General features: G+C 35.4%; 2 protein-coding genes across 8 annotated transcripts in view; one reads left to right on the forward strand and one right to left on the reverse strand.

Annotated features, from left to right (window-relative positions):
* TXNDC16 (thioredoxin domain containing 16) overlaps positions 1-6,116 on the forward strand; it is a 76,226-nt gene extending 70,110 nt beyond the window's left edge. For all 7 annotated transcript variants that reach the window (XM_010962154.3, XM_010962156.3, XM_010962155.3 and 4 more), the window contains 2 exons: positions 2,319-2,509; positions 5,755-6,116. In XM_010962154.3, coding sequence (XP_010960456.2) covers positions 2,319-2,509; positions 5,755-6,023 — 460 coding nt within the window. In that variant the 3' untranslated portion in view covers positions 6,024-6,116. The remainder of the gene's footprint in view (positions 1-2,318; positions 2,510-5,754) is intronic.
* A 1,322-nt stretch (positions 6,117-7,438) lies between these two features.
* PTGER2 (prostaglandin E receptor 2) overlaps positions 7,439-14,776 on the reverse strand; it is a 99,928-nt gene continuing 92,590 nt past the window's right edge. Inside the window, exons 4-5 of the mRNA XM_074365529.1 lie at positions 9,844-9,882; positions 7,439-9,202 (exon numbers count right to left, since the gene is read on the reverse strand). The gene's annotated coding sequence lies outside the window, so the exon portion shown is untranslated. The remainder of the gene's footprint in view (positions 9,203-9,843; positions 9,883-14,776) is intronic.

The following is a 14,776-nucleotide window of genomic DNA, read 5'->3' on the forward strand; positions in this document are numbered from 1 at the left end:
TACTGACTTTTCGGTTTTATTGAGGTATAATTAACAAATAAAATTGTAAGATATTTACAATGTACATTGTGATGATTTGATATATGTATGCATTTGTGAAAAGTTTCTTCCATTTAGTTAACTGTTACATCCATCACCTCACATATTTGTTTTATATATGTACATTTTGGGGTGGGGGGATAAGAACATTTAAGTTCTGCTCTCTTAGCAAATTTCAATGATATAGTAGTGTTATTAACTATAGTCACCATGATATACATTAAATCCTCAGACCTAATTCATCTTGCAGTTGAAAAGTCTATATTCTTTTACCAATCTCTCCGTATTTCCTCCACTACAGTCCTTGGCAACTTTTCTACTCTTTTTATAAGCTTGACCTTTTGAAAAAGATTCCACATATAAGTGATACTAATATGTAGTATTTGTCTTTCTCTGTTTGGTTTATTTCACTTAGCATAATGCCCTCAAGTTCCATCCATATTGTAGCAAATAGCAGGATATCCTTTTCATGGCTGAATAATATTCCATTGTATGTAACTGTGTGTTTGTGTATATATACATACACATATACCCACATATTTTGTCCATTCATCTGTTGACACTTCAGTTATTTCTATATCCTGTATATTATGAATAATGCTGCAATGAACATGGGAGTGCAGATATCTCTTCAATATTCTATTTTCATTTCCTTTTCAATATATTCCCAGAAGTGGAATTGCTGGATCCTATGGTAGTTCTATTTTTAATTTTTTGAGTAACCACTGTACTGTTTTTCATAGTGCCTGCACCAGTTTACATTCCCACCAACAGTGCAAAAGGGTTCCCTTTTCTCTACATCCTTGCCAACACTTATTTGTTGTCTTTTTGATAATAGCTATTCTGACAGATGTGAGGTGATACTTCATTGTGATTTTGATTTGCATTTCCCTGATGACTAGTGATGCTGAGCATCTTTTCATGTACCTTTTGGTTATTTGTATGCTTTCTTTGCAGAAATGTCTTTTCAGTTCTGTGCTTTTTAAATTGGATTATTTGTTATTTTGTCATTGAGTTTTATGAGTTCTTTAGTTATTTTGGATATTAATCTCTTTTTCATTTTTAGTTTGATGTTTTCCCACTTGTTTATTTTTGCTTTTGTTGCTTTTGTTGCTTTTGTTTTTGGTGTCATTCAGTAAACTTTTTAAAGTAATAATTTTTCTGATTTTAAAAGTAATGGATATTCATTGAGGAAAATTTGGCAAAGCAAACAGAAAAGTAAACATTGTGATATTTTGGTATTTTTCTTTAGTTCCTTTTTCTATATTTCTCTGTTTTTAAAATGCAGCCTAAAATGTTACAAAAAGTTTCCAGTGAATTTGCCAACAGTATTTCCTGGTGTGTTTTCTAGATGTATGGTTTGTTATATTTAATGTCTCTGAACACAACACACACACACACACACACACACACACACACACACACACACACAATCTATTATTCAAATTCATCAGATAGAAGACATTTTTAACTCATTTAAGAAATTATAAGGGCAGAGTACATTTTTGCTGTGAAGAGCTAACAGTACAGCCTGTTACTTGAGACAGAAGTTTCCCAGGTAATTATCCTTGTCACTATCTCAATAAAGTAGTACGTTCCATAATGTGGAATGTACTGTATTAAGAAGACTAGTTGTCTTAAACTTAGTTTCCCTGTATGAACATACTTTAAAAAAATCTTTCTTATCTTGAAATTAATCCTGAGGAAAGACAATTTTATTTGGAAAAGGAGTATTATAAGTCTCTTGTTATTTTATAGTTTGTACTCATTTAATTTTTGAGCTGACTTGTGATCAGATAGTTGACTAAATTTTGAAAGGAACCGGTTGATTATATCAAGCTGAAATTGAGAAGCCTTTGGACTACGTTTTTCATTAAAACTCTCATTGGCTGCCTTTCTTCATAAGAGAAACACAGTGCCCCATGTTAAAAGAAATTTTTTGACACTGATTACTAATAAGATAACATATCCACACCTGATCAAAAGGCAAGGTTATCTTACTTATTAAAACACCAACAGGAAGCAACAATATGTTAATCTTAATATAAGACACTGAGGGAAACCAAAAACAATATTTTACATACCACTCCACTGTGCCTGGATATAACCCATGGGCTATATAGACACATGAGTTTCTGTCAAGACCTCTTGATTTTTAAGACATCTTTTGATAAACATACTGGCATGATGTATTTCAAGGTTAATGTTTTATGCACTATTGTTCTTATTATTTTGTTATAGAAAGAAACATTAACATGTTCAATTGCTCCCTTTTATAGAAAGAACACTCCCGTGGGGAGAGGAATCTTGCAGGTGTATTTTGATGCTCTGCCCCCCCTTCCTCTTCTTGTTGTGGTGAATCTGCATTCAGGTGGCCAAGTATTTGCATTTCCTTCAGACCAGGCTGTAAGTGAACAAAACCTTCTATTGTGGCTGAAAAAAGTTGAAGCAGGACTAGAAAGCCCCATCAGTAAGTATTCTGTTTAATATGCACAATTCTATATCTTGTTTCATGTTTTTCTAGCTAATGAATGCTAGAAATGACTTGAACTGTAGTATTTCTAAGTATGCTAAGGAGTAATATGCTGATAGCGTTGTCCATGGGACAGTCTCCTATATGGTGGGTATTACCCATTGAAAATAAGTGCCATCATATAAAATTCAATAGTAATAACATTTATTGAATGCTCATGAGGTGTCTAGCACAATGCTGCGTGATTCACTTGCAAGATCTCATCCTCCGGAGAGTCGTATGAAGTATGATTACCTGTAGAAGAGTTAAGTAACTAGTTCAAAGTCATATAATTAACCAGTAAATGAGGAAGCTTGGATTCCAGCCTGGCTGTCTTGTGTTCCAGAGCCAGAATTTTGAACCACAGGAAGATAAATCTTGGCTCAGAATTTATGATGCTAGCTTATGACATGCTGTAGTCCCTGTTTCTAAAACCTATGTGGATTTATACCTGTGATATAGATGTGTATGTTAACTTAGATACAATTGTGGCAACACCAGATCTGTTGCTATAATTTAAATAAGTTAACATGTAATAAGCTAAATCATTAGTTGTTGAGGAAATAGTGTAAAATTTGATGTAATGAAAAGTTTCCTAAGATACTTCTAAGGATTTTGTTACCGGAAACCAGATGAACTATATTATTATAACATTTGGACACTGTTCATGACCAAGTTCTGAAAAAAGGGTTGTGTGTGTGTGTAAAATATAATTGTATATACACACCCAGTTCTGGTGTATAAACTCCAATTCAGTGTTACATTGTCTCTCAGCCAAGATGCATCCTGTGACTCTTATCGTTATGTGTATTTGTGTATATTTAATCAGATTCTTGAATTTTTTAAAGTGCCGATCACTGCAGCACACCTGTTCTTCCCAGGTGGTCTGCCTACTTCATTTCTGTTAGGCAGTTTTAACTAAGTTATTGTGTTTAAATAGTCTATAGACAGTATTTGTTTATTGAAATAAGTCACATACCATCGAATGTGCTCTTGAAGTGTATAATTCAGTGGGGGTTTTTTGTTTGTTTTTTTTGTTTGTTTGTTTTTTAGTATATTCACAAGGCTATGCAACCATTACCATGATTGAATTTTAGGACATTTTTATCACCCCAGGAAGAAACCCTCTCCCCATTAGCAGTCATTCTCCATTCCCCCCTCCCTTCATCCCTTGACAACCACTAATTTACCTTCCATCTTTATGCATTTGTCTAATCTGGATGTTTCATATAAATGGAATAATACAACATGTGGCCCTTTGTGTCTGGCTTCTTTCACTTAGCATAGGTTTTCAAGGTTCATCCACATTAAAGTGTGAATCAGTAGTTCATTCTTTTTTATGGATGAATTAATTCCGTTATATGGAAATATACCGTACTTCCTCCATTCGTCAGTTGATGGACTTTGGGGTTGTCTGCACTTTCTGGCTGTTATGAATAATGCTGCTGTGAACATTCATGTACATATTTTTATATCAAATACACAGATGCCTGTGTCACTTACCCTCTCTGTCTTGATATAGCAGCTTTTAAGTGGGGAAGTTTGATTCCTCCAACTTCTTCACTTCCAGGAAGATTTTGACTATTCTGAGTCCTTTCAGATGGTATTTCTAAATCTTAATTTTCTGAGATAATTTGTTAGTGTTTTGATATTTTCCTAGGAAATGTAAAAACTTAACTGTTTTGTGTGTCATCATCTGAAAGCAGCTTTTCTGTGGCTGTCATCACTCACTTCTGGTGTCTTCATTTTAGCCACACCCCACGGGGTCCTGTGGGTTCTATCTCCAGAACTCTTTACTCTCCAGATAGCCTGCGTTCACTGCTCTAGCTGCACTGCCATTTTACAGTGGCAGTGAGTGTTGTCATTTTGCAGCTGCTGTGACACAGATGCCTTGTGGACTCTGACTGAATCAGATAGGATTATATTTGTAGGGCGTTCCAACTGAATTGCTTTATAAAAGGTGGTGTGATGTTCAAAGACACAGAAACCTGAGCTTATGACCCAGCCTCCTTGATTACTGACTGTGTGGTTTTAGGCAAGTTTTTCTTTGTTTCTGCCTCTACAGCTGTAAGATGAGATTAACAGTTCCGACTCTATGTCAGTTATGTTAAAAATCAAATAAAATTAAGTATTCAAAGACATATACTTTAAAGTGTGAAATCTAAAGCATATTATCACTGTTTGTGGAGAGATCCTTTCTTCCAAGAATCCTTGGGGGCTTTGACTCCTCAACTCACCATTAGCAAGAGGAAGGAATCAGAATTATTCTTCTGAGTTTCCTGAGAGACTGGTATATCTTCTGTTGCAATTATTTTAATGCCTTTGGTTTCCATTATTTCTTTATATCATTGCTCCTATTCTTGAATTATTCCTGTTGTGCGAAATCTGTCTACTAAATGGAGAAAAGCTAATTTATCATATATATATATATATATATATATATATATATATATATATATATTTATATATGCTATCAGCTTAAATCAGTTTTCCGCTTCTGGTGACCAATGCTTTAAAATAATGTTAAGATTCACTGCCATGAAGTCCTTCTGAAAAGTTATCCAGTCACTGTTTATATTACAGTTGATTCCATAGCAATTTTTAATTATTCCTCATCTATATTTTTATAAAATGAACTTTTTAAAATAAAGTATGTGCAAAGGATATTAATCAAATCTTCAAAAACAGAAAATGCTTTTAAATGTAAGGAAATATTTGACTAAGCAATGAAATAATCTGTATGTTCCAAAATTTTTTTCTGGAATGATTTGTAAGAAATAGTTACAGCTCTTTGGGATAAAGACAGGGGTAGGGAGGGAAGCAAGAGACGTTTTCATTTTAACTTGTACCTATTTGTCTATAATCTCATTGTACATAGTTATTTTTTAAAACCTCAACAAGGGTTAACAGGTAATGAGATTATGGACCTTTTGGTTTTTTTCCTATTAATACCTATCTTTATTTAAAATATAATAGCTTCTAAATGTAATATAAATAGGAAAATGTCTAGTAATGACAAATGATATATCAAGTTTCTTAGACAGTGATGATAATTAAAAAGCTAGCTTTGTGTAGATAAGGGAAACTGATGAAGCCTTCACTCCTACAAATTTATTTTTCAAAATAAAACATTTTCTAGTACATTCATGTGATGGTATTGTATACCTGTTCATCTTTAACCCTTGATTATATCTTCCTTCCAGCCATTTTACCTGCTCAGGAGTGGAAACCTCCTCTGCCTGCTTATGATTTTCTGAGCATGATGGACGCTGCAGCATCTCAGCATCCTCCCAAGAAGATTCCTGAGTGTATGAAAGAAACTGATGTGCAGGAAAATGATGGAGAACAGCCGGAAGAGAAATCTGCGATCAGAAATGAACCGACTGGAACATTGAGAATAAAGCATTGGAGTAGAAGTAATTGGTTTGGAGAAGCCAAAAAATCATTTGCGTATGATAATAAAGAATTATGATGCTCAAAAGCCAGCTTCTTTTACAGGGCTGTGGAAAGCTTTCGAAAGTATTTTTGGCTTATTTGCCAGACTCATTAAAAAAATAACACTGAATCATCTCAAGTTTCTTGACCAGTGCTGTCCAACAGAAAATAATATAAGCCACATATGTAATTTAGAATTTTAAGTAGCCACATTAGAAAAAGTAAAACTGAGCAGGTGTAATTAATTTTAATATATTTCATCCAGTAACTATACTCAAAGTAGTTCAATTAAGAAAAATTGAGATATTTTACATTCCTTTTTTCATATCAAGTCTTGAGCATCCAGTGCATATTTTACACTTGCTATACTGCTCACTTCAAAGTAGCCACATTTCAAGTGCTCAGTAGCCATGTGTGGTATTAGACAGCCCAGCTCTAGATCATAACTGGTATAATTAATTTGACCTAGTTCCCACCACAGTATATTTTGAACTAGAAGATAAAATGTAACTCTAGTTTAATCACAGTTGACTCCACAGTGGACTTACAGGGCTAGCAGTTGTTTTTTTTTTGTTTGTTTGTTTTTTGTTTTGTTGTAGTCATAATGTTAAAACCAGTGTTTCTAAATCAGGGAACAATTTTGCCTCCCAGGGGACATTTAGCAATGTCAGGAGACATTTTTGATCGTCATTACTGGGGTGTTAACTGGTATCTGGTAGGTAGAGGCCAGCTAAACACCCTGCAATGCACTGGACCACCCTCCCTGCCCCCAACACACACAACAAAGAATTATTCTGCCCAAGTGTCAACAGTGCCACGTCACCCTGTGTTAAACTAATCTGTGGCAGAGTGGTAAATTCATTTCTGTAATATTTTCAAAAAGTAATGAAATAACCCTAAAAAGGACACAGAGTGAAATAGATAAAATATCTATTCTGTTATATATGTTATATATAATCATTCTCATACATACACAGTTGACCCCTTGAACAACACGAGTTTGAACTGCACGGTTCTACGTACATGCAGATTTTTTTCATTAAATAATACGTACTGCAAGATCCGCGGTAGGTTGAATCTGGATGTGGAACCATGGATGTGGGGGGTGCCAAGTTGTTTGTTCAGGGGGTTGGCTCCCCTAAACTCCACATTAGTCAAGGGTCAACTGAATGTTTCATTATAACAGATCATTTGCTCCTCCCAGTACCCCTTCTTCAATGTTTTTCCTATAGCATGTCACGTGTATTGCAGTTCATTCTCATTTGTCTTTATTTCTTACATGGGAAATATGAGTGTGAACTCTAAATACAGTTTGTAGAAATAAAACATGATCAGTCTACCATTAACTACTACAAGCATATATAAAAGGTGAAACCAATTAGTCATTGTACCATAGTCAGCAATTTTGACAGTTATTAATGTTCTTTTAATAATTTTAAATAAAGTATCTGGATTTCAGGCTACCTTTCAAAGCCTCCTTTGGCCTCTGTCATGCCCTCTGTTGGACCACTGACCCTGTAGCAGTTGGATTTCTTTGGTTGCCAAGCAACAAAAATTCAACGTTGGTTAACTGAAGCAAAATGAGAATATTGGGTAATTCAGAGTTAGCAGAAACATTAAGCATGCTTTGAAAAGACAGGAACCAAACCTGTTTTGGGATCTATGTAGCAGGAAGTAAGTAATAGCTCAGTAATGAATCAGTCCTATCTATTTTTCTGTCTTTCATGACTCAGGATGTCCTGGGAATGCTGGTTAGGAAAAGGCGAGGCACTTTAACTGGCAGCTCTAATCAGACTTTCACAATGCAGAAGAGGTGAACCTCACAAAAGAAATCTAGATTCTGTTTACTAGGAAAAGGGAGACTGAATGTGGAGAGCAAAAAAACAACAAAGAAATGGAAAACCTGTGAATCCTTAAGACACCACTTGCTGTTCTGCTGCATATCCATCGTATCCTTTCCAGGTGTTTCTACTACATTCTCCTGTCCTTTTCTGAGAGCTTCAAAAGCCCTGTCTCTACCCTCAAGTGGTCGTAGTTTTCTTCTATATCCCCTACTCCTCTGTAAGAGTTGGTGACCACTGCATAAGTATATTCTCTATAACATCTAATTCCTCAGGAATCAGATTCTTTTACCTTCTCCTGCCTCACCTATGCTGGAAGGTAAACAGCCTTGGTCCATTGCTTGTGATGAAATACTCCATGGGCTGTTTTTCAAAATTCCTGGAGTTATTACCCAAGCTAATACTTCCTTTAAAAACTATTTAAACTGTATACACAGAACATTAAATTCAAAGATCAGTAAGTTCAAAGATTAGGATGTAGAAACCTGCAAGAGAATGTTACTTCCATCCTAACAACAACAACAATCACTTTTCTAATACATATCAGAGAAGGCAGCCAAAGGAACCGAATTCCAGAGTGACAAGCCCCTTAAAGAAGAGACAGAATACATGAACTGTTTCACCATTGGCAGAGAATAGGAGTCTCCCATGAAAGCAAGTAAGAAGAAACTTGGAAAGGTCTAAGTTTTACCCTATCTGCAAGTTATAAGTTAGCCTACCACAGTTTCTTAAATCAGAAACAAGGGACTTTATTACCCACTCTAATAGTATTAATCAGAGCGTCAGTCTCCGTGCTGGTTCCCTGAACCCGAGTCCTGCAGTGCAACGAGAAGAAGGGCCCCATGACACCTCCACATGCGGTGGGTACCATTACAGGCAAGGAACCTTGAGCTCAGGGAACCTAAATATTTTATAATGGATATTAAGCATGCCTGCCCTTTGCTCTGGAGGGAGACATCTTTATAATAGTAGACAGTAATCTAGTGTGTCTTTCTTCTAGCAGGAGATGCTATCTCTCTTCCTAGGCTGCAAAAGCAGTCCAGAACCAAGATAGTCAGTGCCTCTTAAGAGCATAAGTCATGCATGAACATGAGAGGCCCGTGAAGAATCGTCTCCCAACAGAAATCAGCTAAAATTTTAAAGAATTCTTTAAGGGCCAAGTGTGGTCTAAAGTATTAGCTTAGAATAAGCGGGACCCTTGATATGACAATAGTTCACATTCACCTGGGCGTTTCCTTTCCACTGGGTGCTGATGAGAACAACTGGGGCAGGAGCCTGGTGAGAAGACGTCCCTCGGTGACGCAGGCAGGCAGCGGGGGATGTAACGATCTTGGTGACAGACGTGAAACACTGCCCACTTCCTCAGACCTTTCTCCTGTATGAGTAAAAGACAGTGACCACTTGGGGAGACAGAGCAAAGCTTCCTGCCTCTGGGGGAGGGGTAAATGCAAAGTTCTCTGGCCCCTGGGGAGAGGGAGAAAAACGTCTTGGGCTCAGGATCCCACACCAATACCAAGCAGAGGTCTACTCTCAGTGGGAGATGAGCACTTGTGGGGCACAAGACGGTGGAATGACACAGGTGAGCAGGACTTGTTGGAAGCTGAGGGTGGAGCAGGAAAACAGAACCTCTGTCACCCAGGTGTGATTCTAAGTACAAGGTGACAGCAGCCCATCTATGGAGGAACATGCAGACCATAGTATCCCAAAGGTAAAAATAATAAATATCCAAACCCATTTTTAGTGACTTGATTTACTCAGTGCCCCACACTAATGACCAGGTGTAAATATTATCTATCTGTTTCAACTATTCTCCACAAGATGTGTGGCATTCAGTCAAAAATTCTAAGACTGAAAAAAAAAAAATTAAGAGAAAACAATCCATAGTCAAGAGATGAAACAAATGACAGAATTAAACTCAGAGATAACCCAGATATTAGAATTGTGGGACAGAGACTTTAACTATGATGAATGTGTTAAGGGATTTGCTGCAAAAATAAAAGGCAAGCTTGAACATACCTGCAGGAAATAGGCAACTAAAAAATCACCAGTGCTAATCTGAAAAAGAACCAAAAAGAACTTTTAGAAATAAAAATACAATGGCTAAGATTAAAAATTCAGATTAGACACAGCTGAAAAGAGAGGTAACCAGAGAATAGATGATAAAAAGTTATTCAAAATATACTACAGAAAGACAAAAAGGTGAAACATATAGAAAAGAGACTAAAGTCCAGGGAGATAAGTGAGAAAGATTAACATCTGTGTATCAGGAGTTCCAGAAAGAGAGGAAAGAGAATGGGGACAGAGATGCCAAATAAGGAGACAATTACTGAGGATTTTCCAGAATGGTGAAACATACCCATTCACAAATTCAGGAAGCTTAGAAATTTCTAAACAGATTAAATAAAAAGCAATCCACACTAGACAGAACAAAACTACAGAACATGAAAGGCAAAGAAAATCATAAAAGGTGGCAGAGAAAAAAGCCAGATGACATCTGAAGTAGTGGCAGGTAGACAACAGGTAAACCAGAAGACACCAGCGTATCTTCAAAAGGCTGAAAGGAAAATAATTGCTAACCCAGAATTTTACATCCAGTGAAAAGTTTTTGAAAAAAGGAGTAAGATAAAGATACTTCAGACTGGCAGAAACGGAGTGGCCATTAGCAAAATAGGGAGATTCAGGATATGTACTTCACGTGGAAGGAGCGCTATCCCAGACGGGAGGGCAGAGATGGAACAGGGCATGAGGAGCCAAGTGATGAACACGTGGGAGGATCTGAATGAACACTGAGAGCATAAAACACTCATGAGTGTGAAATTTTAAAAAGCAAACACAATGGAATTAACATGTACAACAACTATATATATATGTAGGGAAAGGAGTCAATAGAGTTAATGTATCCAAAGTTCCCTAGAAAATGGATAAAGTTATTAATTTTAACTTATGGCAAGCAGTAAATATGCATTTTGTAATTTTTAGGATATCCACTAAAAAGATAAAAAAAAAACTTTCAAGCTATGAGAGGGAAAAATGTAATTATAAAAAAGAATCAAAAGAAAATAAAAGAAATGAAACAGAACAAGTGAGATAAATAGCACAAAATAAGACAGCAACTTCAACTGAAATGCCAGTAAACAAGTGCAAACAGACCAACTATTCCAATTAAAAGATTGTCAGGCAGGATCAAAAAAGTCAGTTATAAAAATAAATTGCTCTTCACTCAAAAAAAGAAAATCAGTTATACAAAGTTTATAGGAGATACATGTTAAACTTAAACATACAGAAAGTTTAAAAGTAACAGGACAGAAAAAAATACACCATTCAATTTCTAGGTGAGAGAAAGCTGGTCAGATAAGATAACCTTAATGTCAGGTAAGACAGACATTAAGGCAAACAGTATTATTGAAGATAAAAGGTCACTTCATAATGAGAAAATGTTCAATTTGTTAGTAAGCTATGACAGTTGTAAATCTATAATCACCTAATAACAGATTCAAATTATAAGAAACAAAAGTTAATAGAAGTTCACAAATTACCATCGTGTTAGATTAAGTACCTATGTAATTAATAGAGCTAGCAGAAATAGATAAGGAAGGTTATCAAAGATTTAAAGTGTCACTAATAAATGTAACCTAATTTCTTCTGACTGCAGAATATACCTTCTTTTCAAGCAAACATGAAACATTTATAAAAACTGACATATGTCAAGAGCTAGTCTTCAACAATCGTTAAAGGACTAAAGTCATACAGAACATGCTCTCTGACCACAGTGCAATTAATCTACAAATAAATAACAAATTGATAACCAGATATGTACAGTTAAGGAGCTGGGGATGCAAGTCTGAGATTTAGATAAAAATCTGGGAGTCACATAGTTTATTAACAGCAAAACTTGGAATTAAACCCGAGTCTCCTTCACACTCATTTAGTGGGATGACACCATATAGTGTTTTCTGCCCATAATATTTCTTTTTGCACTGAGAATTAAATATATACAGTGCATCAAAATTATCAAAATAATACTAAAATGGCCTATTACTGGATTATTGAATAAGCACAGAATTCAAACATCTCTCTCACTTAGAGGTGATTCATGCTCTAACACTTTACACTGTCGGTTGTAATTTCACAGTCTTTTACAATATACCTTATTTTTTAAAATAAGATACTTTTTTAAAATCATTTTTATTGAGTTATAGTCATTTTACAATGTTGTGTCAAATTCCAGTGTAGAGCCCAATTTTTCAGTTATACATGAACATACATACATTCATTGTCACATTTTTTTTGCTGTGAGCTACCACAAGATCTTGTATATATTTCCCTGTGCTATACAGTATAATCTTGTTTATCTATTCTACATATGCCTGTCAGTATCTACAAATTTTGAACTCCCAGTCTGTCCCTTCCCACCCACTCCTCGGCAACCACAAGTTTGTATTCTGTGTCTATGAGTCTGTTTCTGTTTTGTTTTGTTTTTATTTTATTTTTTTTTAGATTCCACATATGAGCGATCTCATATGGTATTTTTCTTTCTCTTTCTGGCTTACTTCCCTTAGAATGACATTCTCCAGGAACATCCATGTTGCTGCAAGTGGCGTTATGTTGTCGTTTAAAAATAAGGTATGTTAATAGAAGCTTATCTAACATTTAGTTTGGATAACCCAGGGTCAAGTTCTTATACATGTGTCAAGAGCTATAAAACACCAGGTGTGGAATCTGGAGTCTTGTGAAATATTCCAGTTAGCCCTTCTGACTTACAGTAGGTGAAATTTCACGTCAGCCTTTTAATCAAATAAAGCACTCATTTCCGCTGACATTAGATAGAGTCTGAATTTTCTGTTTCTGATGTAGATACTTTATACAGTTATGAAACCTATTTTTGAAGAATTAATTTTCCTCACATTTAAACATATTTCTTTGTTAAAAATACAACATAACCCGTTACCCAGTTCTTTGTGCCATGAAACTCCCTCTAAGTATCTGGTTTCTTGAACTGAGAGTAACTAACGCATATAAATCTCTTCCCAAAGTTACCAGGATTGCACCCTAAGGACACATCAGCCCTAGATGGTCTTGACCAGTGTGAATAGTAAGTAAATTGCTAATGAGACACAAAGAAGGCAGGGTCATTCTTGTTTCTAAAGGTCTTTATACTTGAGGAGAGGACGTGGGGGGAAGCTATTGGAAGACAATTTCCTTAAAAAAATCAGAGTATCATTCAAAGAAACTCATGTTTGCTAAAGAGAATTATGAACAAATACCTACCCAGAAGCATCTGGGAGGGGCAGTATTGCACCATGGCTACAGACTGGGCTTTGGATTTGGATTGAAGAATATTCGAGTCCTTACTCTTCCAGTCACTAGCTATGTGATGTTATAAAGTTACTTAAAATCTTTACATTTTAGTTTCTTTATTGATGAAAATACTGCCTGCCGCATAATGTTGAGGATTAAATGGAAGAATGCATAGTAAGCATTTGATAAATGCCTTCTTGGTGGTTGGGTTCATTTATCAGACCTTTTTTTTTTTCCTATTAGCAAAGTAATACATTCTTGTAGCAAAACTTCAAGGAATACAAAAATATTAAGAAAAATGCAAGAGCTGCCTCACTTCCCTCCAATTCTAATTACAGAACCAAGTGATAACCATTATCAACTATTTGATTTGTATTTGACCTTCTTAATATTTCACTTCTTACTTTTAGAGTTTGAGATGCCTATGTCAGAACATGTTTTCTATATTCAATTTACTTTTTCTTTCCATGTATTACATTAAAATTTTTTCTACATGCTCAATATCTCAAATTATCAAAGAAATGCAAATCAAAACAACAGTGAGGTGTCACTTCACACCAGTCAGAATTGCCATCATTAAAAAGTCCACAAACAATAAATGCTAGAGAGGGTGTGGAGAAAAGGGAACCCTCCTACATTATTGGTGGGAATGTAGTTTGGTGCAGCCATTATGAAAAACAGTATGGAGGTTCCTCAAAAAACTGAAAAGAGACTTACTATATAATCCAGCAATCCCACTCCTGGGCATATATCCAGAGGGAACCCTAATTCAAAAAGACACATGCACCCCAATGTTCATAGCAGCACTATTTACAACAGCCAAGATGTGGAAACAACCTAAATGTCCATCCACAGATGACTGGATAAAGAAGCTGTGGTATATTTATACAATGGAATACTACTCAGCCATAAAAATGAATAAAATGCCATTTGCAGCAAAATGGATGGCCCTGGAGAATGTCATTCTAAGTGAAGTAAGCCAGAAAGAGAAAGAAAAATACCATATGATGTAACTCATATGTGGAATCTAAAAAAAAAAAAAAAAAAAGACACAAATGAACTTATTTACAAAACAGAAAGAGACTCACAGACATAGAAAACAAACTTAAGGGTTACCTGGAGGGAAAGGGGGTGGGAAGGGATAAATTGAGAGTTTGAGATTTGCAGATACTAACCACTATATATAAAATAGATATACAACAAGTTTCTTCTGTATAGCACAGGTAATTATATATATATATATATATATATATATATATATATATATATATATATATATATATATATATATATATATATATATATATAAACCTATGATGAAAAAGAATATGAAAAGGAATATATGTATGTATATGGATGACTGAAACATTATGCTGTATACCAGAAACTGACACAACAGTGTAAACTGACTATACTTCAATTAAAAATAAATAAATAAAATTTTTCTTTCACCCTCTGGTTAAATCCGTATTTAGTGCTCACACAGGGGTGTGAGGTAGAGGTTGTGGACGAATCATTTGATCATTAATGTGGCCCATCGTTGCTCGGTATTGGGGTTTGCTCGTCCAACCTGAACTTTAAAAATTAACATACCTCCAGTGTCCTTTGGCTGAAAAGAATATCCCTCTGGCATCCCAGAGGACAGTGCTTG

The sequence above is a fragment of the Camelus bactrianus genome, chromosome 6 (assembly GCF_048773025.1).
Source record: "Camelus bactrianus isolate YW-2024 breed Bactrian camel chromosome 6, ASM4877302v1, whole genome shotgun sequence".
Taxonomy (NCBI): domain Eukaryota; kingdom Metazoa; phylum Chordata; class Mammalia; order Artiodactyla; family Camelidae; genus Camelus; species Camelus bactrianus.